This window comes from Dryobates pubescens, chromosome 4 (assembly GCF_014839835.1).
Source record: "Dryobates pubescens isolate bDryPub1 chromosome 4, bDryPub1.pri, whole genome shotgun sequence".
NCBI lineage: Eukaryota > Metazoa > Chordata > Aves > Piciformes > Picidae > Dryobates > Dryobates pubescens.
Genome location: NC_071615.1, coordinates 25407673 through 25433151, shown reverse-complemented (window position 1 = coordinate 25433151; position 25479 = coordinate 25407673). Strand labels below are relative to the sequence as shown.

The following is a 25479-nucleotide window of genomic DNA, read 5'->3' as shown; positions in this document are numbered from 1 at the left end:
GCTGCCCAGGGAGGTGGTGGAGTCACCATCCCTGGAGGTGTTCAAGAGGGGATTGGATGTGGCACTTGAAGCAATGGTTTAGTCATGAGGTCTTGGGTGACAGGTTGGACTTGATGATCTTTGAGGTCTCTTCCAGCCTTGGTGATTCGATGATTCTGTGGTCCCCTTAATAACTTCTGGTTCTTTGGGCCAGCTTCAATGACTTTGAAGACAGGAAATTGAGTCTTAAAAATGTAAAGCCAAATAAAAATGAGTGACAATATTGGTATTCTTGCGGGAGTATGGCTTCATCCTAGTCAGACATCAGAGAATTCATACAGAGAGGGACTGTTACAGAATCACTGATTCATTAAGGTTGGAAAAGACCTTTAAGACCATCAAGTCCAACCATTAATTGAACACTACCAAGTCCACAACTCAGCCACATGCCTTGGTACTTCATCCACTTGGCTTTAGAATAGAATAGAATAGAATAGAATAGAATAGAATAGAATAGAGTAGAATAGAATAGAATAGAATAGAGTAAACCAGATTAGAAAAGACCTTCAAGATCATCAAGTCCAACCTATCATCCAACACTATCTAATCAACTAAACCATGGCACCAAGTGCCTCATCCAGTCTCTTCTTAAACACCTCCAGGGATGGTGACTTCCCTGGGCAGCCCATTCCAATGGCCAGTCACTCTTTCTGTGAAGAACTTCTTCCTAACATCCAGCCTAAACCTCCCCTGGCACAGCTTGAGACTGTGTCCTCTTGTTCTGTTGCTCGTTGCCTGGGAGAAGAGACCACCCCCTACCTGGCTACCCCTCAGGTAGCTGTAGACAGCAATAAGGTCTCCCCTGAGCCTCCTCTTCTCCAGGCTAAGCAACCTAAGGGAGCACTTTTGAGCACTTCCAGGGAGAGTGATTCCACCACTTTCCTGGGCGACCTGTTCCAAGGTTTAACTGCTCTTTCAGTGAAGACTCTTTCCCTAACATTCAGCCTAAATCCCCACTAGTGCATCTTAAAGTTTTTTCCTCTCATCCTTCACTTGTTACTAGGGAGATGAGAACAACTCCCACCTTACTCAAACCTTCTCTCAGGGAGTTGCAGAAAGCAAGAAGGCCTCCCCTCAGCCTCATTTTCTCCAGGCCATGTCTCATAGTGCCACATCTACTTGTTTTTTTTAACACCTCCAGGGATGGTGACTCCACCACCTCCCTGACCATCCTGTTCCAGTGCCTGACCACTCTTTCAGGAAAGAAATTTCTCCTAATATTCAACATAAACCTCCTCTAGTGCAACTTCAGACCACTTCCTCTGTTCTCTCTTTGATACTTGGGAGATCAACACCCTGTTCACTACAACCTCCTCTCAGGTAGTTGTAGAGAGCAAAAAAAGTCCTCTCAGCCCTCTCTTGTCCAGATTAAATAACGCTCAATTCCCTCAGTGTCTCCTCACAAGACTTTCTCCATCATCACAACAGAGTTGCTCATGCTTCTGCATGGGTATTGCATAGTCACAATTCCATTGCTTTGTGATAAAATTCAGCTACACCTAAAATATTTTAGCTGTAGTAAGTGATTTTATTGGAAAGGAGGAGACATTTCTCCAGCATCCTGAATTGTAATGAAAAGGCTTTCCTTGTTAGAGAAGTTTTGATCTTCTTTTAATTGTTCTTTTCTTTTGGCAGATGTTTCTCAGTTGCTCCCTTGTGTCTAATCAATGTGGAGAATTAATTATTTATGCTTACAGATTAAATTATTTCCCTTTCAACTTCCACATTACTGCACCTTGGACTTCTAAGACTTTCCATTTACAAGTGGACGAGGATAAATGAAGTTTAGACTCTCTTCAGATGACATCACTGGAAGAGTGTTTTGATATTCTAAACATGAGATCTTGTTCATGCTTCTTTGAAGGGCAGTGAAGCTGGTGAGAGGTTTGGAGAGCATGCCTTGTGAGAAGAGGCTGAGGGAGCTGGGATTGTTTAGTCTGAAGAAGAGGAGGCTAAAATGAGACTTTATTACTCTCTACAACTACCTGAAAAGAGGTTGGAGTGAGGCTGATGTTGACGTCTCTTCCCAAGTAACTAACAGGACAAGAGGAAATGGCCTCAGAAGTTTAGGGAAAGTTAAGGTTGGATATTAGGAAGAATTTCTTTCCTGCAAGAGGAGTAAGGCATTGGAGCAGGTGTTTTGATCCCAAAATTGTGAAGGAGACCTGGTTCTTTTGAACATTCCTGTGAGTAAAATGAAAGCACAAATTAGGTCATACAGTGAGACTATTTCTTGCAGACGGTACAGTGAAAGAAGGAAAATAAAAGGGAGAGACAGAATGGTGAAGGAGAGAGAGCAGGAGAGATGGAGAGAGACATTTACCACTCCAGGGTTCTTTCTTCAGTGGGGAGGAGGGCAGATATGTCTGAAGAGGGTGTTCTGATGTCACTCCAGCAGACATCCCTTCAGCTTGTGATGTCCTGGGTGGCGTTGCTCCAGCTTGTAGTGTTTCCAGTGATGTTTTCCTGTCTTTTCAAGCAAGCATAGCTCAGGAGTTTTTGTACTGTTCATACATGGATTTCCAGGGGCTCTTTCTGTGTGTCTGCAGGGGTTGGCATTCAACAGCCTCCATCTCTCTTTGCCATCCACTGTCCACCACATGCCATGGGCAGTTACTGTATTGGTGGGCAGAGATAATACACCAGGAAGGCCGTTCAGGGTGATCTTATCTTTGTTGAGGCGCTTCGCAGTTCTAAGTGTAATCATCAGTTGATTTGCATGTTCAAGAGAGGATTCCCTCACCAGGATTCCCAGGAAGGTGTTGGAGTCTCCATCCCTGGAGCTGTCAAAAAAACAAAGTAGATGTTGTACTTTGGGACATGGCCAGTGGTCAGGGAGGTACAGGGGAGAAGGTTTGACTTGATGATCTTAGAGATCTTTTTCAACTTCAATGATTCTGTGATTATTTCAGCATTGATGGTCTCAAAGGTCTTTTCCAACCTGGTAGTCTCTATTCTATTCTATTCTATTCTATTCTGTCTCTTCTGTAAGCTAGAGAGAGATACAGAAACTTACTTGTTCTTCCCTCTGCAGCTACATACACCTTCAGCCTTTGTCAATATCTGTGGGATGAGTCTATTTTTATTCCCTTCCATTTTAATTCAGTAGATTTTCCTTTTTACTTCCTTAGCTTTTAACAGTTTGTTTGTTTTAGTTTGGTTTGGTTTTAATTTCAGTGTTATTGAAGTGGGTTTTTTGCACCTGTTCAGCCTCAAAGACATTCAATTTAACAATGTTGCTTCTGAGCCTCAGGTGAAGAGTCAGTAGCTAATATTTTTAATCATCTTCTGTGTTGTTTCTTTTTTTTTTCCTAACTCTGTCAAAAAAAGTCAGCTCTCTGCTGTGCTTTGAACTAACTGGAAGCAATCACTTCAAGAAATGGATTCTATGGAATCTATAAAATGCTTTTAATTTGCATGTGCTTTTAAAAGAGAAAATCAACAAAGTTTTATGGGCTGGAAAGATAATATTGGAAAATATAGAATTCCACCATCTTTGTGGAAACTGGTAAGTGTGCACTAGAGGGGGGTGTTTACAAAGACTAATTGTAAGGTGATTCTGAAGTTGAGTCAGGAGGAAGCTCAGCAGTGGAGCTGCTGTGCTGGTCCTTCTGCACCAAATCTTGGCTGCATCCGCTGTCAGCGTTCTTGCTGTAACATCTAGTGTGGGGTAGGAGAAGAAGAGAGTCATGAGAGCTACTCCCTGTCCTGCCATATCCCCAGGAATGGTTTAGGGTTTCTTTTCTGGGCTCAGTTTCCCCATACAAGCTATCTACGGGCCACACCTCAAGTGTTGTGTCCAGTTTTGGGCACCTCAAGACAAGAGAGATGTGGAGGTGCTGGAGCCAGTGCAGAGGAGGGCAAGGAAGCTGTGAAGGGCCTGGAGAATAAATCTGATGAAGAGCAACTAAGGGAGCTGGGTATGGTTAATTTGAAGAAGAGGAGGCTGAGGAGAGACCTCATGGTTTTCTACAGCTACCTGTAAGGAGGTTGTGGAGAGGTTGGTGCTGGTCCCTTCTCATAGGTCATTGGCCATAGAACCAGAGGGAGAAGACTCAAGCTGCAGCAGGGCAGGTTCAGACTGGGCAGTAGAAATTTTCCCCAGCAAGAGTGATCAGGGATCAGAATGAGCTGCCCAGGGAGGTGGTGGAGTACCCAAGCCTGGATGTGTTTCAAGGTGTTTTGGATGTGGTGCTTGGGGATGTTGTTTGGGGGTGAGCCTTGTAGAGTAGGGTTCTGGGTTGGACTTGGTGATCCTGGGGGTCTTTTCCAAGCTGAATGTTTCTGTGATTTCTGTGATTTTTGTGATTTTTATCCCCAAGGTCCCTTGATAGTGTAGACACATGATCCCACTGAGGCAGATCATGCACATAAACTTGAATCAAGTTCTGCTCAGTCATCTGGAGAGATTTCCTAGAAAGACCTAAGGAAGTAAGGTGACTTAAATTTATAGAATCATAGAATGGTTCTGGTTGGGAGGGACTTTAATGATCATCAAACTCCCCTGCCAAAGGCAGGGGCACCTTCCACTACACCAGGTTGCTCCAGGCCCTATCCAATCTGGCTCCAGGGGTCTTCTCTTCAGATTCTGCACAGTAGTGTAGAGAATATATTTCTTCAGGCCCACCAGCAGAAACTGGATATGCATTATTTTTTCAGTCCAAACTTGATTCTCCTTGACGTAGTCTTCCACATGAGAGATCTAGTTAGGCCACACCTTGAGTCCTGTGTCCAGTTCTGGGCCCCTCAGTTTAGGAAAGATGTTGAGTTGCTGGAATGTGTCCAGAGAAGGGCAACAAAGCTGGGGAGGGGTTTGGAGCACAAGCCCTATGAGGAGAGGCTGAGGGAGCTGAGCTTGCTTAGCCTGGAGAAGAGGAGGCTCAGGGGAGACCTCATTCTGTCTACAACTACCCAAAGGGAGGTTGTAGCCAAGTGGGGGTTGATCTCTCCTCCCAGGCAACCAGCACCAGAACAAGAGGACACAGTCTCAAGCTGCACCAGGGGAGGTTTAGGCTGGATGTTGGGAAGAAGTTCTTCACAGAAAGTGTGATTTGCCATTGGAATGTCCTGCCCAGGGAGGTGGTGGAGTCACTGTCACTGGAGGTATTTAGGAAGAGACTGGATGAGGCACTTGGTGCCATGGTTTAGTTGATTAGGTAGTGTTGGGTGATAGGTTGGACTTGTTGATCTCAAAAGTCTTTTCCAGCCTGGTTAATTCTATTCTATTGCCATCTGAAACATGTGAAGACTTTGTACCTGTGGCTCTCTTTTCATAGCAGTTGCAGAGACCCAGAGGTTCTCCCCTCAGCCTCCTCTCGTCCAACCTAAATAATCCCAGTTCCCTCAGCTGCTCCTCACAAGACCTGTTCTCCAGAGTGTTCACCAGCTTTGCTGCCCTTCTTTGGGCTTGTGAGCACCTGGGTCAGTATATGCAGAGAACTCAGCATGTTCTGCGCACCCTTGACTTTGGATCTATTTGTGTAACTAAAAATTACTTACTTGCATAGCTTATATAAAAAAGGACAAACACAGGAAAACCAAATTAAAGCAAAAACAAACAAGCAAAAATAAAACAAAACCCCAAAACAACAAAAACACACAAAAACAAAGGAAGGGACAAACCAGAGAAACTAAATCCCAACAGAAAAATAAAAACACCAACAAAAATGCCACCTCAGCAGCAACATTAAGGCTTGCTGCAATCTGTCATCTGTGAAGGATTCTCCTTTAGAAGAATTGACACTTGCCTGATGCAATCTCCCTGCTGAATAGAGCACCTGGGTGTATTCTTATGTATTGTGCTTGGAGATGTCTGAAAGGTCCTTAAACTTTATTATTTCTTTGAGACAAATATTTTTGAGCTATGTATTTTATGAATCACAAATTTCCCCCTCTTCCTTTTTATTAAAAAGAAGAAGGAAAACAACAACAAAAAACCCACGAAAACTCTTAAGGCCATTGAGTCCAACTGCCAACCTAGCACCACCATGGCCATTAAAGCACGTCCCAAAGAGCTGTGTCCACAAGTTTCTTGAACACCTCCAGCAATGGTGACTCCACCACCTCCCTGGGCAGCCTGTTCCAATGCCTGACCAATGTCTGTAAAAGACATTTAATCACACAATCATAGAATGTGAGGGTTTGAAAGGATTCTCCAGAGACCATTTAGACCAACCCCTCTGCCAAGTCAGGATCGCCTAAAGCAGGTCACACAGGAAAGTGTCCAGGTGGGTTTGGAAGCTCTCCAGAGAAGGAGACTCCACAGCCTCTCTGGGCAGCCTGCTCCAGGGCTCCAGAACCCTCACAGGTTAAAAAACCAAACCAAACTAAACCAAAGCAAACAAAAAACCCCCAAAGTTAAATAAAGATCTACAACAGCAATAGCACCCCAAGAGTAGTTTGAACAGAAAACCACACCCATCCTTTCCTCCTAACAGGTATAATCACACAGTATCACAGTATCACCAAGGTTGGAAGAGACCTCAAAGATCATCAAGTCCAACCTGTAAACACAGACCTCATGACTAGACCATGGCACCAAGTGCCACGTACAATCCCCTCTTGAACACCTCCAGGGATGGTGACTCCACCACCTCCCTGGGCAGCACATTCCAATGACAAATGATTCTCTTCATGACGAACTTTCTCCTCACCTCGAGCCTAAACTTCCCCTGGTGCAGCTTGAGACTGTGTCCCCTTGTTCTGGTGCTGGTTGCTAGAGAGAAGAGACCAACCCCTTCCTGGCTACAACCACCTTTCAGGTAGTTGTAGAGAGCAATGAGGTCACCCCTGAGCCTCCTCTTCTCCAGGCTAAACAATCCTAACTCCCTCAGCCCCTCCTCATAGGGCTTGTGCTCAAGGCCTCTCCCCAGCCTTGTTGCCCTTCTCTGGACACCTTCAAGTGTCTCGATGTCCTTCCTAAACTGAGGGGCCCATAATGAATTGCTTCAGAAAGTGCTGGTCTGAAATCCTAAAGAAAGCTACTAGCAACTTTGAAGCACCCTCTGCTTTCTAAGCTGGGCTTCTGCTTCACACTGACCGTCATGCCAGAGGGAATTCTGCAGATCTGCTTGGAAAGGTCTTGGGAAAGCATCGCAGGTGGGCAGGCTGCCTGGCTAATGCAGTGCTAGCAGTCTCTGGTGCTTTTCATCATGTGCATAAAAGCAGGTTATCAGCTGTTTCTAAACAGACGTTGCTTGTACCAACTGTGACTGGAATTTGTAAGCAGTGGCGCTTGGATCCATCACCGTCACAAATGTGGGAAATACTGCCGAGTCAAGGGCTTCTTTGGAAGCCGCTGAGGGAACAGAACAAAGAGAGGGAAAGGCTTTGCTTTGGGAATTTGCATATCAATCCTTTAAAAGATTGCTCTCACAAAGCTGCTCTGCATCTCCTTCCTGGAAGCCTGCCTCACGTGTCCAGAAAAAGAAAACAAACCATTTTTCCCAATATTGCTGTGTCTTCCTTGATTATGATAAAGAAGGACAGCGAGGATAACAGCTGATAAGGAACAGAGTGGTAGCTCCAAAACCAGCAGGTGATTTATCCGTATGCCTTCCATCAAAACTAATCTCTCCTCAGAAATGCTGTAGCCTTTATTTTCTTTTTCTTCTGCACAAGTAATAAATTGACTTGGAAAAGTGGTAATGGATCAAACTCTCTGCCAGCTGCTTTTTGCCTTTTTTTAAGCTATTTTTTGCTGTGCCAGTCTGACAGCAATGTTGTGTATCCTCTTATAAAAATTTTTCACAGGAAGAGTTTGTTTGAAGACATGGGAGTGCTTGCCCAGATTAAACAGTTCACAGCTTCCAGGCCAAGATGTTACCAGGTGGAGGCTGAGGGAGCTGGGGTTGCTTAGCCTGGAGAGGAGGCTAAGGGGAGACCTTATTGCTGTCTACAACTACCTGAAGGGAGGTTGTAGCCAGGTGGGGGTTGGTCTCTTCTCCCAGGCAACCAGCACCAGAACAAGAGGACACAGTCTCAAGCTGCACCAGGGGAGGTTTAGGCTCGAGGTGAGGAGAAAGTTCTTCACAGAGAGAGTTGTTAGCTGTTGGAATGTGCTGCCCAGGGATGTGGTGGAGTCACCATCACTGGAGGTGTTTAGGAAGAAACTGGATGGGGTGCTTGGTGTCATGGTTTAGTTGATTAGATGGTGTTGGATGATAGGTTGGACTTGATGATTTTTAAGGTCTTTTCCAACCTGGTTAATTCTATTCTATTCTATTCTATGCTATGCTATGCTATGCTATGCTGTCTAACAAGATAGGGTAGAAATCCCCTGATTTGATGTCAAAGTTGAAAGTTGCTGGTTCTCAGGCATTGGAACAGGCTGCCTGTGGAGATGGTGGAGCTGTCATCCCTGGACATATTTAAAAAAGGCAGGGATGTGGTGCTGAGTGACGTGGTTTACTGGTAGTGGCTTAGCAGTAGTAGTGGGATCTTGATTGAGGGTGCACTCAGTCTCTCTGTCTGTATCATTGATGAAGATATTGAACAGCACCCGTGCCAGTATAGACCTCTGAGAGACGCCACTTGTCACCCCTCTCCGTTTGGACATTGACCATTACCTTTCGTATTGACCACGCTTACTTCAGCAGACCAAGAAAGGATTCCCTGAATGACTGCATAGCATTGGTGATTTTACCCTGCAAATATTGGAAGATTTATATGAGTAGTAAAACTTCTCCCACTCTGTTTTTTTATTAAAGGAAAACCACTGCAGAAGAATAAAAATCCTAGGGGATTGTTACTACTGCGTGTCAGGATTGACCCAGCCCAAAACGGATCATGCCCATTGTTGTGTCGAAATGGGACTGGATATGATTGACACCATCACGTAAGTACTGTGCTTGGGGAATCCAGGCAGCACTGCTACCACAGCTTCCATCTGGCAGCTCACACTTCAGGTCACAAGGTACTCATTTTAGGAAGGGATTCATTCAACATAGCAATTTTCCACTCTATTTAATTACTGCGAGGGATAAACGCACAGGTATGAGTACATAAAGGCGCACACACGTAATGGCCGCACCTTGAGTACTGTGTCCAGTTCTAGGCCCCTCAATTAAAGAAGGACATTGAGATTCTTGAATGTGTCCAGAGGTTGGCAACAAGGCTGGTGAGAGGCCTTGAGCACAAGCCCTATGAGGAGAGGCTAAGAGAGCTGGGATTGTTTAGCCTGGAGAAGAGGAGGCTCAGGGGAGACCTTATTGCTGTCTATAACTACCTGAAGGGAGGTTGTGGACAGGTGGGGGTTGGTCTCTTCTCCCAGGCAACCAGCAGCAGAACAAGGGGACGCAGTCTCAAGATGCACCAGGGGAAGTTTAGGCTCGAGGTGAGGAGAAAGTTCTTCACAGAGAGAATTGTTGGCCATTGGGATGTGCTGCCCAGGGAGGTGGTGGAGTCACCATCCCTGCAGGTGTTCAGAAAGGGATTGGACATGACACTTGGTGCCATGCTTTAGTTGTCATGAGGTGTTGGGTGACAGGTTGGACTCGATGATCTCTGAGATCTTTTCCAACCTTATTGATTCTATGATTAGAAGCCAGAAAGCTACTGAGAAACAATGAAATATTCCTGTTGTCATTTGCCACAAAGAGTAGATTCCAGTCTCATGTTTTACAGCAATAATGCTCATTTTGCACACCAATGTGTAAACTCAGACCCTGGATCATGTTGTGTATGTGTTTGTATTCTCTGGATGACAGCATGCTGAGTTCTCCTTTCTCTCTGTCATTATTAAACCTCCAGTTTGCTCCACTTCCCAGAAATGGAGTGTGAAATTCACTTTGCTGATCAAAAGAATGTTTTTTATGCTTGAGAGCTCTACATTGATCATTATTTTACCAAGGCAAAATATGTGAATGTGAGAGAACTGTGAATGAGGCTCGAGCAAGAGCTGCAGAATTATTCAATTGCATAGGAGGGAAGGGATGAAGATGGGGAATTTCTTCACTGCTGTATTACTCTGTGTGTGCATGCAAGTGGTTTGGGGGCAGGCTACAGGAGGGAGTACACATCTGTATTAGTTCTGTATGTACATAAACACTATTAAGCATGGTGCTAAGGTACTTGGAATAAGCTTTCACTAGCGTGTCACATATGTGGCCTTAACTTGTTCTGTGTTGGAAAGTGTTTGGCCACTTCTCCCACTAGCCAGTTATTCTTTCAGTGGTCAGCCAGACTGCTAACTCAAGGGTTTGCTTCCCCTCACTTAGTCCCCAACTTTTTGCATTGTACACAAAAGCTTGCCCATTTAATGTAGCCTGTTCCATTGGTCAATTGAGCAAGCCAGTGGGGTATTTGATACCATACTGATGTCATGCCCTCTAAATAAGGGGAGGTATGGCCAAACACAGAGGCAGTGGTGGCTCAGGGACAGGCCTTCTGCAAGCATACCACATTTTCTGTCACTGAATGGTAGAATGGTGGGTGTTGAAAGGGAACCTCTGGAAATGATCCAGTCCAACCCCTCTGCTAAAGCAGGGCCACCCAGAAGAGGTTGCCCAGGATCACAGTGTCCAGAGGGGTTTGGAATCACTTCAGAGGAGGAAACTCCACAACCTCTCTGGACAGGCTGCTCCAGAGCTTTGGCACACTCACAGCAAAGAAATTGCTTCTCCTGTTCAGATGGAACCTCCTGGGTTCCAGTTTGTGCCCATTGCCCTTCGTCCCATCACTGGGCACCACTGAAATGAGTCTGGCCCCATCCTCATGCCTCCAACCCTTTATCTCTTGCTGAGCATTGAAAAGATGCCCTCGCAGGCTGCTCTTGTCTAGGATAAGCAGCCCCAGGGCTCTAAGCCTTTCCTCCTCACAGAGATGATCCAGGCCCCTCAGCATCTTTGTAGCCTCTATGGACTCTGTTCCCTATCTCTCTTGGACTGGGGAGCCCAGAACTAGACACACTACTTCAGGTGTGGCCTGAATAGGATAGAGTAGAGAGGGAGGACAACCTCTCTTGACCTGCTGGCCACACTCTTCTTCATGCACCCCAGGAGACCATTGACCTTTTTGGCCACAAAAGCACATTGCTGGCTTATGATGAACTTGCCCACCAGGCCCTCCTCTTCCTCTGCAGAGTTACTTTCCAGCAAGTTGACCCCAATACTTCAGCAATGATACATCACTAGCAATTTTTGTCATTCCAGTTGTTTCTTCTCTCTTTGTGTTGTTAAACTCTCCTTATATCAACCCATGGGATTTCAACTTTTTCTCCAAATCTCCTTTTCACCTTCTCATGGTGAGGGGGTGGAAGCAGTGAGTGAGTGGCTGCATGGGGCTCAGCTGTTGCCAGGGCCTAAATCATGACAGCCATTAAAGCAACTGAAGTCTGGTTCTTGTTCTAGCTCAATCCATATGTTTTTATGATAATATTCTTTTATAAAATATCTCAATGTGAAGAGTTGGGAAAATTAATCCATATGGTTTCTCTCACTCAATGCAAGAGCAGCCAGGCAGAAAGGGACCTGGGGCTACTGGTCAATAGTAGGCTGAATATGAGCCAGCAGTGTGCCCAGGTGGCCAAGAAGGCCAATGGCATCCTGGCTTGTATCAGTAATAGCGTGGCCAGCAGGAACAGGGAAGTCATTGTGCCCTGTACTCAGAACTGGTTAGGACACACCTCGAGTACTGTGTCCAGTTCTGGGCCCCTCAGTTTAAGAAGGACATTGAGACTCTTGAACGTGTCCAGAGAAGGGCAACGAGGCTGTGGAGAGGCCTTGAGCACAAGCCCTGTGAAGAGAGGCTAAGGGAGCTGGGGTTATTTAGCCTGGAGAAGAGGAGGCTCAGGGGAGACCTCATTGCTGTCTACAACTGAAGGGAGGCTGTAGCCAGGTGGGAGTTGGTCTCTTCTCCCACCAACAGAACAAGAGGACACAGTCTCAAGCTGTGCCAGGGGAGGTTTAGGCTGGATGTTAGGAGGAAGTTCTTCACAGAAAGAGTGATTTGCCATTGGAATGGGCTGCCCAGGGAGGTGGTGGAGTCACCATCACTGGAGGTGTTTAAAAAGAGATTGGATGAGGCACTTGGTGCCACGGTTTAGTTGATTAGATGGTGTTGGGTGATAGGTTGGACTTGATGATCTCGAAGGTCTCTTCCAACCTGGTTAATTCTATTCTATCGTATTTGTAAACATTGTAAAACAGATAAAAGACTGTCAGACACAATAGCCTATGATACCACAAAATCCTGAAAGAATATTCTAAGAGTGCAAATCATGGGTATGTGAATCCTTCCATCAGTATATGGATAGCCCATCTATAAGGAAGCCTTGTCTCTTGGAAGCATAGTTAGATATACAAGCCTTGTACACATTTTCCAGAATCTTTTATGCTCTTAAATCCCTGGAAAGCAGCATCTGATGCTTTCATCCTCTTTTAAACCTAGCATTCATCTTTTATTCATTAGTTGTGCTGTGTTTCACGTGTACAAATAAGGTAGAGATAAAACCATCTGAACTTTCCTTTTTGAATGCTTCAGTTTTGCTAATATTAAAAAGGGAACATGTTCCCTTTTTGTGTTAGCACTTATTGGCTGCTGTCATGATAATGTAGGCTTGAAAGAGGCATGGAATTAAAAAGGAAAGAGTGAACTGGGAGTGTTCAGCCTGGAGAAGAAAACGTTCAAGGGGTGTTTTCCCACTGCCTACAAATATCTGGTGGGAGAGACAATAAAGAGAAGTTTTTCCCAGTGTTACCCAGTGTCAGAACAAGAGGGAATGGGCACAAACTGAAATACAAGAGATTCTATTGAAAATAGAAGAAAAAACTTATTTACTATGGAGGTGGTCATGTGCTGGAGAGGTTGCACTGGAAGGTTGTGCAGTTTGCATCCTTGGAGATACTTAAAACCCAGCTGGACACACTCCTGGGCAGACTTTGGTAGCTGACTCTAGTAGGTCAAACTTCAGTAGTGAATGAAGGGGTGATTGATCTGGATGATTTCCAGAGACAGGTGGATGGGCTGTAGTCTGTTACCTGGACATGTTTAAGCAAAGCTTGTGGCAGCAGATAACTGACAATTTCAGCATTTTATTTTTTTAAAGAATTCATATATTTAAGTCTTTAGTGTAGTCTGAGCACAGTAACAAGGCAAGATGGAGAAGCATCAAGGTTATAAGACAGTGCCAGATTCATTTAGGGTTGTTGAATGGCTACTGACCTATTCAGCATGCTTTGTACACAAGCACAGTTAATTAATTAATCCCAGTTTATACTTTTTTTTTTCCCAATGAGGAATTAATTATATGAGTAAAGACTGTAAGATCCAGGCTCCATGCACATGTTTTTCTCTTGGTTAAATGCAGGTGCTTGTTCAGCTTATGTCAGGAAACAGGAATCATAGAATCATAGAATCACCGAATCAATAAGGTTGGAAAAGATCTCAAAGACCATCAAGTCCAACCTGTCACCCAAGCCCTCATGACTAACTAAACCATGGCACCAAGTGCCACGTCCAATCCCCTCTTGAACATCTCTCTGGTCGATAGTAGGCTGAATATGAGCCAGCAGTGTGCCCAGGTGGCCAAGAAGGCTAATGGCATCCTGGCCTGGATCAGGAACAGTGTGGACAGCAGGAGCAGGGAAGTCATTGTGCCCCTGTACACTGCACTGGTTAGGCCACACCTTGAGTACTGTGTCCAGTTCTGGGCCCCTCAATTTAAGAAGGACATTGAAACTCTTGAATGTGTCCAGAGAAGGGCAACAAGGCTGGGGAGAGGCCTTGAGCACAAGCCCTATGAGGAGAGGCTGAGTGAGCTGGGATTGTTTAGCCTGGAGAAGAGGAGGTTCAGGGGAGACCTTCTTGTTGTCTACAACTACCTGAAGGGAGGTTGTAGCCAGGTGGGGGTTGGTCTCTTCTCCCAGGCACCCAGCGGCAGAACAAGAGGACACAGTCTCAAGCTGTGCCAGGGGAAGTTTAGGCTCGAGGTGAGGAGAAAGTTCTTCACAGAAAGAGTGATTGGCCATTAGGATGTGCTGCCCAGGGAGGTGGTGGAGTCATCGTCAAAAAAGGATTAAATGTGACACTTGGAGCCATGCTTTAGTTGTCATGAGGTGTTAGGTGATAGTTTGGACTTGATGATCTTTGAGGTCTTTTCCAACCTTGTTGATTCTGTGGTTCTGCAATGAAGGATGTTACCTGCAATAAATAAGTAAATTCACTTGAATTATAATTCAGCACACAGATTTGTCTGAAGCGTCTGTCCCAGAGATAAGTACCACCAAGATGTGCTTTTTAGAGCAAATCAAGGAACAGAAACTTCTTGTGTCTGTTCAATGGATTTGAGGTGAATGAGTTGGTATAAATTGATACTTTCTATTCTCTTCACATTCTGTGTAATTGTTATTTAAGTATCCTGGAATATGGTGCTGCATGTGAGTAACAACTGAGAATGTTACCTCATTACATTTAGATCGAGCTTTTTCAGGGCAACATTCCAGGAACATTATAAAATGCTTAAATTTTTCACGATTTCACCTGTCTTCCACAAAACTATTTTTTTCAAGGGCAAAATTAAAGTCAGACCAGGATCACTGTGGGAGGATCTGAGGATATTTTTTTTTTCTTAAAAAGAAATAAAAGAGACAGTGGTGAGGAGAAAGTTCTTCACTGAGAGAGTTGTTAGCCATTGGAATGTGCTGCCCAGGGAGGTGGTGGGGTCACCATCCCTGGAGGTGTTCAAGAGGGGATTGGACGTGGCACTTGGTCCCATGGTTTAGCCATGAGGACCGTGGTGACAGGTTGGACTTGATAATCTTTGAGGTCTCTTACAACCTTGGTGGTTCTGTGATTCTGTGTGATCTTTCTATTACAGTAAGTTATAATCATAGAACTGACCCACTTAGAAGAGCCCTCTAAGATCACTGAGTCCCCCTTTCATCCCAAGACCACCGTGGCCATTAAACCATGTCCCAAAGTGCTGTGTCCACACACTTCTTGGACACTTCCAGGGATGATGACTCCACTCTCTCCCTGGGCAGCCTGTTCCAGTGCCAACCTCTCTTGCAGGAAAGAAATTTTTTTGTAATCCCTACCCTAAACCTCCTGTGGCACAATTTCAGGGCAATTCCTCTTACAGAATCAAGTTTTGTGTACGTTTTTCGGTACACTCCAGGTATTCTACTTTAGAGTCACTTAACCGTCATGGTGATATTTAAGTGGGAGTTAAGTATTGGATACCACCAATATTGTTTTCATCAGGTGGGTCTTAACTGTCAGGGGCTTGTGAGAAAAGTAATTGAAGTGGTTGTGTTCATTAGGGCCTCTAATGTGCCAGATGTTGCTCTAAGGTGGCAGTTGTTCTTACCTTGGTTTTTAACAGTGTCTTAGGTCAAGTACTCTCCTCACCTTGCTTAAATTGCTTACTACATTTGAAGGTTCCACACTATTTACTACAGTATTTCACCTTCTAAATAGATATATTTTTTTAGCTAGTTGCAATATAGAAGAGTTTTGCCCAGTTACCATTTCTCTTCCCCCTCTCTCTGATAAACTGGATAGAATTCTGGTTTCAGACAGCATTATGGGGGCAGTTGTACACATATTTTAGCAATAGTTTCTTTCCTTACAAAGCACTGATGTAAATTATATTAAACAAGTATTTGGCTCATCCAGAAATCACAGGATCATAGAATAGTAATGCTGCAAAAGACCTCTAAGATCATCAAGTCCAACTGTCACCCCAACAGCACCATGCCCATTAAACCACCTCCCAAAGTGCCAAGTTGTTTGAACACCTCCAGGGATGGTGGATTCACCACCTCCCAGGACAGCCTGTTCCAATTCCTGACCACTCTTTCAGTGAAGAAATCTTTCCTAATATCCATCTAAACCTCCCCTGATGCAAACTGAGGCCATTTCCTCTCATCCTATAACTTGTTACTTGCAAGAAGAGACCAATGTCCCTTCAGGGAATTGTAGAGAGCAATGAGGTCTCCCCTCAACCTCCTTTTCTCCAGAATAAACAACTCCATTTCCCTCAGCCACTCATCACCAGACCTGTTCTGCAGACCTTTCTCCAGCTTTGTTGCCCTTCTCTGGACTCTCTTCAGCACCTCAATTTCTTTCTTGTAGTGAGGGTCACAATGTTTGAGGTGAAGTTGATACAGATAACTCCACCAGTCATCCCCATTAGATCTCAGAGATGCTGACCTTATTTTGCACCTGCACACTGTGTTGCTGCTTAGTTTTGTGAGAGACTGTGGAAGTTGATGTTTGAACTGTCTCCTTCCTGTGGATTTTTTTCATTGGCTAACCAAAGGCACTGGGGAAGGGAGAGGAGCTATAGCAGCCAGTCTGAGAGGGGGCTAGCTGAACTATCAAGTTTTCCTGGGTGATCTTTTGCCTATGGGAAAAGGCTGGGCCTACTTTTGTGTTAACATGTGCAAAACTTTTGTGTAAATTGTATCTTGAACCTAAGAGGAATACTGAATAGAGAATAATGTATTTGGAAAACATCTTTTGTTTTTCCTTTTTGTGGCTTGTTTATGGACTGCTGGTATCTTTTCAGAAACATATTTATAGAATAGGATAGACTAGACTAGACTAGACTAGAATAGAATTAACCAGGTTGGAAGTGACCTTCAAGATCATCGCTTCCAACCTATCATCCAACACTACCTAATCAACTAAACCATGGCACCAAGCACCCTATCAAGTCTCCTCCTGAACACCTCCAATGATGATGACTCCACCACCTCCCCGGGCAGCCCATTCCAATGGGCAATTACTCTCTCTATGAAGAACTTCTTCCTAACATCCAGTCTAAACCTCTCCTTGCACAGCTTGAGATTATGTCCTCTTGTTCTGGTGCTGGCTGCCTGGGAGAAGAGACCACCCCCCCCCCCACCTGGCTATAACCTCACTTCAGATGGTTGTATAAAGCAACAAGGTCTCCCCTGAGCCTCCTCTTCTCCAGGCTAAGCAAACCCAGCTCCCTCACCCTCTGCATCACTGGACTTTTTTGTGTTGTTTCCGTGCAGAAAAGTTCAGGAGCATGAATGTGGCACTGCTCTGATTTGATATTTGAAGTCTGTTCTTTATGTATTACTTAATGCTCCTTATTTTGGGTATATTCATGGAAATGGACAGTATAAAAAGCACGGAGTTATTCAAGGTAAATTTAGAAAGTTTAATGACTTTTCATGAGCTTTTTCTTTTCCTACTTAAATTGAATGATGGTGAAAGCACCCCTGAAGCACACTGCCATTTCTGGGGAAATTTAGATTCTTTACTAAGTGACTGCTGCTGGAAATCTTTTGTTCACAACATAAGGTGTTTTCAGATTCTGCTTTGTGGCTCATTGGTACAAGATACAACCCAGCTTATTTAACAAGGAGTGTGATCAGCCATGTTATGTTTCTTTGCTCATTTCTTTTAATTTCCTTTTTGTTATGCTATTCAAATGTCTAAAAGCAGCTGAAATTTTCCCCTCTCCATCCAGCCAGTAGAGACAAAGTACTGGCAGAGGTTTGGAGTAGTCTTTAGAATAGAATAGAATAGAATAGAATAGAATAGAATAGAATAGAATAGAATAGAATAGACCAAGTTGGAAGAGACCTGTGAGATCATCAAGTCCAACCTATCATCCAACACCATCTAATCAACTAAACCATGGCACCAAGCACCCCATCCAGTCTCTTCCCAAACACCTCCAGTGATGGTGACTCCACCACCTCCCTGGGCCGCCCATTCCAATGGCCAATCACTCTCTCTATGAAGAATTTCTTCCTGAAATCCAGCCTAAACCTCCCCTGGTGCAGCTTGAGACTGTCCCCTTTATTAGTGTCTGAGTTTCTCTGTCTTCAAAAATTCAGGCTGAGGTTTTATATACTGTTTTAAATGAAAACAAACAACAAAAAATTAACAAAGGAAACAAATAACCCCTGCAAAACAAACAAAAACCCCACAATGAAATGCAACATAGACGAAACCAAAACCCTTTCTTTGCAAACAGAGAAACTCACAGGCTTGCAGGCTCAACAATGGAGATAATTACCTCGGTATTAGTTCTGCAGGAAAATATAGATAAGTAATCAGGATTTAATCCTGATGGGCTGTGGCTTGCAGGGTATGGTCTTGGTGTAAGGGCTATCTGATGATGACACAATAAATATGCACAGGTGGAGATACTGAGGTTTAGTTACCTCTAGGTGCCTTATATTATTAGCTCCTCTAATTTCCTCAAGGCTTTGTCCAGCAGACTCTGTGCACAACAACACTCAAGTCCTTTTAGGATTCCCTGGAGTAATTTTTGAGGCTTGACTAGGATTAGACGTTGAATAAAGGAAAGCTGACTTGTGGTGGGTGGAAATAGAACAAGGAAATATTTAATCTTTCAGAAAGCTGTGCATAAGCTTTTCTGTGCTGTTGCATAAAATATGACTGAAAAAAAAAATGTGGTAAGCTTGGATTCCCTATGGGAACAAAAGAGAGCTCCATGTTACTCTCATTAGTAATGGTTGAAATGGTACATACTTCAGCACTTCAGGGCTCCAGAAGTCTTTACCTAAATCAAGGCCAGGTGTGCTGCTCCCCCATATCTTAACCTTTGTTGCCCTTTCTGTTAATTATATTTTTAAAAGTGCAGCCAGGCAAAACCCAAATACAGTGGCCACTCCTGAAATCATCCTCCTAAAGACCTCTCTGCCAAATTCAATGTAGCTGAATAATGCTTTTAAAAAATACTTTGGTCACTGAAGATCAAGGAAAATTTACAGCCAGAAGTGGGGCCAGTTCTGTTTAACATCGATGACTAGGATGAGGAGATCGAGTGCATCCTCAGTAAGTTTTCAGATGACACCAGTTTGGGTGGGCGTGCTGATCTGCTGGAGGGCAGGGAGGCTCTGCAGAGAGACCTGGAAGCTGTGCTGGTAGTGCCCTTGGGGTGATTGAACACCTACACCTGTACTGCTACACATGAAACTACAGGATTTAACCCAGGCTGTCTCTGAGCTTTTTGAATTACAGTCAGAAACTTCATTGTTTATCTCCCAGCAAAATATCTGTTTCTGTAGGACTGTGATAGTAAATATTGCAAAACTGACAACCCAAATCTAAAATTTATAGTCATAGGGAAGTTTTGTGACAAAGCCATTTAATGCACTTGCTTTATCATCCTTTTTCCCTCCCTCTTTTCTTTTACATAATGAAAAATAGCCCTGTCTGGGGTTTCTTGAAAACTGGAAAATGCTTTAGGTCAAGAAACTCAGAAAGACTGAGATTTTGGTCCAACTCAGTTTAGGAAAGAGGTTGAGTTGCTGGAATGTGTCCAGAGATGGGCAACAAAGCTGGGGAGGGGTCTTGAGCACAAGCCCTATGAGGAGAGGCTGAGGGAGCTGGGGTTGCTTAGCCTGCAGAAGAGGAGGCTCAAAGAAGACCTTGTTGCTGTCTACAACTACCTGAAGGGAGGTTGTAGCCAGGTGGGGGTTGATCTCTTCTCCCAGGCAACCAGCACCAGAACAAGAGGACACAGTCTCAATCTGCACCAGGGGAAGTTTAGGCTCAAGGTGAGGAGAAACTTCTTCATAGAAAGAGTGATTGGCCATTGGAATGGGCTGCCCAGGGAGGTGGTGGAGTCACCATCACTGGAGGTGTTTAGGAAGAGACTAGATGGGGTGCTTGGTGCCATGGTTTAGTTGATTAGGTGGTGTTGGGTGATAGGTTAGACTTGATGATCTTTTCCAACCTGGTTAATTCTATTCTATTCTATTCTATTCTATTCTATTCTATTCTATTCTATTCTGTTGTTGTTTTGAAACTAGCAAAGGAGAAGTACAATGCCTGAGTATGTCTGAAGACTTTTTAAAGATCGTGTTGCTCAGCTGCATATATCTATGATAACTTTGGTGGAAGGAGAGAAAGAGAAAATCAAGAGCAACTTCATAGTCTAATGATTAATATTCTGATGCTGTCTCTTGCAGGTCTGTTGCAGAAGCCACAGAGGTTGATCTCAACATGAGAGTTGGATTGCATACAGGAAGGGTGCTTTGTGGGGTCCTGGGTCTTCGAAAATGGCAATATGATGTCTGGTCAAATGATGTGACTTTAGCTAATGTCATGGAGGCTGGAGGACTGCCTGGGTAAGTCTGAGAAAGAACCAAAGGAAAAAAAAATAAAAGAGAAACCTGCATGGGTGAATGTTAAGGCTCAGAGCTGTGCTGGCCACTAAATGAGTGCCCCAGATGGCACACAGGATGTAGCAGTGCCCCTGGTCTTCAAACAAACCCTTTGTGCTAACTCTCCCCATCCGTGTTGTCACTGCTAGCATCAGCCACTGTATATGCAAACCTGCCCAGAGCTGCAGAAAGCACTGGTACCTGAGCAGAGACTGAGCTGGGAACTCATAGCACTGAGCAGAGACTGATTTTGAACTCCCAGCACCAGGCACAATCAGTACTGCTCCTGCTGAGACCAGGACAGTGAAGAATTTATTTCCTTCTTTGTGGCATTTGCAAAGCAGCTGCTTTCAATAAGAAGGGTTGTATTTGGTAAAAGCAATCAAGGTATTATGTGATTTATCCTGTGGAGTTCTCCAAATTGTCTTACTGTTTATGTTAGTAAGAGGTTAGATTAGAAGGAAAACATTTCCAAACAAAACCCTCATAAGAAAGTGTCAAATATAGAGAACATGATGGAGGCAATACTAGGAACATAGGAATGCTAGACTTCCAACATTTCATGTCATAAAAGGAAAACCCTCTAGTGACTAATTTGAAGAACATTTTACCCTTGCTCCTCTATACATCTGGGGAGTGTGTGTCTTACTCCTTTGACATGGCAAGATTTCCATCACTGGTGATGTGCTATCCAAAAAAATAAAGGGACTTGTTTATGCACTCAGGTATGGACAGGGTGTGTGAAAATTATCTGGTAGCACATAAACCTCTACAGCTAACCCATGTGGTGTGTCCTGGAATTTTTAGTACTCCTTGGACAGCCTCGGACTCAGCTGAAATGTACCTTAAGGCTTTCCAGTCAAAACAATTCCAACGTATGTTTGATAGTGGAAAGCACTAATATATTTTCAGATGTCTTCTGTGAAAATGTTTCAAATATAAGGAGTCTTTGGGGAGCAAACATGAAGAGAAGTTTTGGGACGAGACAGCTCATGAATAGCACCAGAGATAGCTGTGCTACCAATACAAAGGGAATTAGAAAGCTGCCTGAAAAACACAGTCAGGGACATGAAGAGGAAGAGCAAAAAAAAAGAGCAAAAAAAAGTTTCTCCTCCACACACCAGAGGGATTTGGAGTGTGAAGTCACCAGTTCCAAATAACAGGATGCTTTTCCAAGCAGGCAGTGTGCTAAACACTTCTGAAAGCTGCATGATGTAGAGGATGCTATAACGACTTTGGTTGGAAAAGACCTTTAAAGCCATTGAGTGAGACCATTCTCTACTTCTACCAAGTTTGGTGTCAGTCCCTCAGCACCACCTCTCTGCCTCTTTGAAACACCTCCAGGGATGGAAATCCAACCACCTCCCTGGGGACCTTGTTCCATTGATCACCAACACTATGAGTGAGGAAGTTTCTTCTGATCTCCTATTTAAACCTCCTCTGGTGCAACTTGAGGCCATTTTCTCTTGCCCTGTCACTTGTTAGTAGGGAGAAGAGATCAACCACCACCTCACTCCAATCCAATCTGCTTTCAGGGAGGTGTAGAGAGCCAGAAGGTCTCCCCTCAGCCACCTTTTGCCCACACTAAACAACCCCAGTTCCTTCAGCTGCTCCTCATGAGACCTGTTCTCCAGACCCTTCACCAGATTCATTGCCCATCTCTGCACCTGCTCCAGCACCTCAGTGTCTTTCTTGGAGTGAGGCCCCAGACTTGAGCACAGGACTCAAAGTGTGCTCTCACCAATGAGTCCAGCAGGACAATCAATTCCCTGGTCATGCTGGCCACACTATTGCTGATCCAGGCTATGCTGATCCATGCTGACTCGTGTTCAGACAATTGTCAACCAGCAGCCTTGGGTCTTTCCCTATTGAGCAGTTTCCAGTCACTCTGCCCTGAGCCGGCAGTGTTCATGGGGTGGTTGTGACCCAGGTTCAGGACCCAGTACTTGACTGGCCTTGTTGAATCTCATACAACTGTCCTAATCCCATCAATCCAGTCTGTCCAGATTCCTCTGTAGAGCCTTCCTACCCTCCAGCAGATCAACACTCCCTCCCAGCTTAGTGTTACCTGCAAACTTATTGAGGGTGTCTCAATCCCCTCATCTAGGTCATTGATAAAGATACTAAAGAGAACTGGCCCCAGCACTGAGCCCTGGAGAACACCACCAGTGGCTTTGACCTACAAATCAAGAGATGTGCAAGTGTTTGGGTGGTCAGCCAGTAGCTCTTTTCTCACACTGACCAAGTTTAGAAGACAAGTGCAGTACAATATGGCTGTGCTCTATCTGGCTAAAATGACATAAGAAACAAGAGGACACAGTCTCAAGCTGTGCCAGGGGAAGTTTAGGCTTGAGGTGAGGAGAAAGTTCTTCACTGAGAGAGTTGTTTGCCATTGGAATGTGCTGCCCAGGGAGGTGGTGGAGTCACCATCCCTGGAGGTGTTCAAGAGGGGATTGGATGTGGCACTTGGAACCATGGTTTATGAGTCATGAGGTCTTGGGTGACAGGTTGGACTTGATGATCTTTGAGATCTCTTCCAACCTTATTGATTCTATGATTCTATACTTAGAAGGGGAAAAAAATGTGGGTTTGCACCAAATTTGTCCTCTTTGTGACCTTCTGCACACAAATGTATTTCAGTAGCAATGTGGGCATTATGTGTCTTTGCTTTGCATAAAAACATTCACTTTCTTTCTTTCTTTCCAGGAAAGTTCACATTACAAAGACCACCTTAGAGTGCCTAAATGGGGACTATGAGGTAGAACCAGGATATGGTCATGAAAGGAATAGTTTCTTGAAGAAACACAACATTGAAACATATTTTATTGTGCCATCCCATCGTAGGAAGGTAAGCTCCATGAACTGTAGCTTATTCTGTGATATGGTTTCCTGCTTTAACAACTGTTCTCTCGTGTTCTGAAAGCAGAGGCAATACTGGCAGTTCTTAATTTTTAAATGCTTTTCAAACACTTGAAATTAGCTCTTTTGGTTTGGACCAAGGCAGGAATGTTTAAAAAAGCTAAACTCAACCTTACAGAGAGAAGATTCATAGAATTCAGAGAATGGTTTAGGTTGGAAGACACCTTAAAGATCACCTAGTTCCAACCCCTCTGCCATGGGCAGAAACACCTTCCACTAGACCAGGTTGCTCAAGGCCTCGTGAAACCTGAGCTTGAACACTTCTAAAGCAGGGGGACATCCATGACCTCTCTGGGTCTCAGTGGATGGAACCCAGCAGGTTCATTTAAGTCACACCTTTCTTCCTCAACCAGTTACTGAGTTTAGAGCATCCTTTTGTTCACAGGTTCACAGAATGTTAGGGGTTGGAAGGGACCTCCGAAAGTCATCGAGTCCAGCCCGCCCTGCCAGAGCAGGGCCGTAGAATCTAGCACAGGTCACACAGCAACACATCCAGATAGGTCTTGAAAGTCTCCAGAGAAGCAGACTCCGCAACCTGTTCTACTACAAAATGTTTTGTGAACTTGGTAGGAGTCTTGAAAGTCCATAATCATTAGTTGAACACACTCTGTTTGTTCCAAGAGTTCAAACTTAAGGGACATATCTTAGACGTTTTCTGCCATAACATGTTTACAGGCCAGGAAGAGCTTTATTGCTCTTTATCTTAGCCAGGTAACTTGGAATACACACTTTTGCACCCTTATCTTCTGAGTCTCTGCCCAAACAAGTTTCATTCACTGATTTGACCTTTAGAGGGAAAAATATAGCATCCAATTCTGAAAGTAAGTATGAAAACAATGGACAAGGTTTTAAAGTGCTGTCAAAGCTCCATGCTGGAAGCTATTAGCCAGTGGGAGGTTGACAAAAATATAACCAAGGAAAAACAGATCATCTTCAATTCCATGCACACAGCCAATTTCTTGGTCTGAATTTGATGACTCTGGGAGTTTTTATGATTCTGTGAGTGAAAACTCCTGTTGTTTTATCCCAGAAAGGCCATTTCAAGGGTGTTTTTTAATGCACTTCATCTAAATCATGGTGTTATTAGAGACATGGAGAGTTCTCATCCCCTGTGAAAATAACAGTTCCGCGTTTTGCTCTTGTGCTGTTATCACATAGTCATGGAATGGTAGGAATTGGAATTGTGAGGGACCTCTGGAGATCATCAAATCCAACCTCCCTGCCAAAGCAGGATCGCCTAGGGCAGTTCACACAGAAACACTTCCAGGCTGGTCTTGAAGGTCTCCAGAGAAGGAGACTCCACAACTTCTCTGGGCAACCTTCTCCAGGGCTCCAGCACCCTCACAATAAAAAAGTTTTTCCTTATGTTGAGGTGGAACTTGCTGTGCTCCAGTTTGTATCTGTTGCCGCTCACAGGACACCACTGAGAAGAGACTGGCCCCTTCTTCTGTATACCCTCCTTTCAGATACTTATAAGCATTAATAAGATCCCCTCTCAGTCTGCTCTTCTTCTAACTAAAGAGCCTCAGGGGTGCCAGCATTTCCTCATCAGATGTTTCAGTCCCTTTGTCACCTTCATACCCTCAATTGCACACCCAGTAGTATATCTCTGTCCCTCTTGAACTGGGGATCCCAGAAGTGGACACAACAGACCAGCTGTGTGGTCTGACTAGAGCAGAGCAGACAGGGAGGAGAACTTCCCTTGACCTACTGGCCAATATACGATATATGATTAGACTCAGGTTTAGCTAGTGTGAAAGAAAAAAGATGGAAAACCAGTGGGCTAGATTCTCTTTTGGCAGTCAGGGAGAGATTTTTCTGGTGGCTTTCCTGAAACTAGAGTTAGTTTCTAAATGAAGAGAATGTAAGGGAGGCTTGAATTAAGGTAGGAGCCTTGCTTGTTGCTGCTAGATTTGATTGCTTTGGGTTTCTGCTGTTTTCACTTCTACAACATTATGTATAATTTAATTTCTGATGTTATTATGCATCAGCTTGATTTCATGTTGAAAAGAGAAACAGCTGAATTGTGGAGAGGTTGGGGCACAGTGACAAGTAGGGAGAGAAGGGGATAAATAAGGCTATTACAAACAGAAACTGTGTTGTGTCAACTCTGCTGCACCAACCAGTGACTGAGGAACAGCATTTTGACATTCACAAAGTAAACCAGGTCAATGCATGTTTAATGTGCTAGGATGAGAGCCTGCTACTGTGTGAGCTCACTTTTCTTTGTCTTTTCAAGATTCATAGAATGGTTTGGGTTGGAAGGGACTTTAAAGATCACCTAGTTCCAGCCCCCTTGCCATGGGCAAAGACACTTTCCACTAGACCAGGTTGTTCAAGGCCCTGTCCAACCTGGTCTTGAACACCTCTAGGGAGGGGGCATCCACAACCTCCCTGGGCATCC

At 44.3% G+C, this 25479-nt stretch overlaps 1 protein-coding gene across 1 annotated transcript in view; it reads left to right on the top strand.

The window, feature by feature from the left end:
* The window catches only part of ADCY1 (adenylate cyclase 1), a 158668-nt gene that overhangs the window by 84741 nt on the left and 48448 nt on the right, over positions 1 to 25479 (top strand). Inside the window, exons 5-7 of the mRNA XM_054160964.1 lie at positions 8748 to 8875; positions 19962 to 20120; positions 22863 to 23004. Coding sequence (XP_054016939.1) covers positions 8748 to 8875; positions 19962 to 20120; positions 22863 to 23004 — 429 coding nt within the window. The remainder of the gene's footprint in view (positions 1 to 8747; positions 8876 to 19961; positions 20121 to 22862; positions 23005 to 25479) is intronic.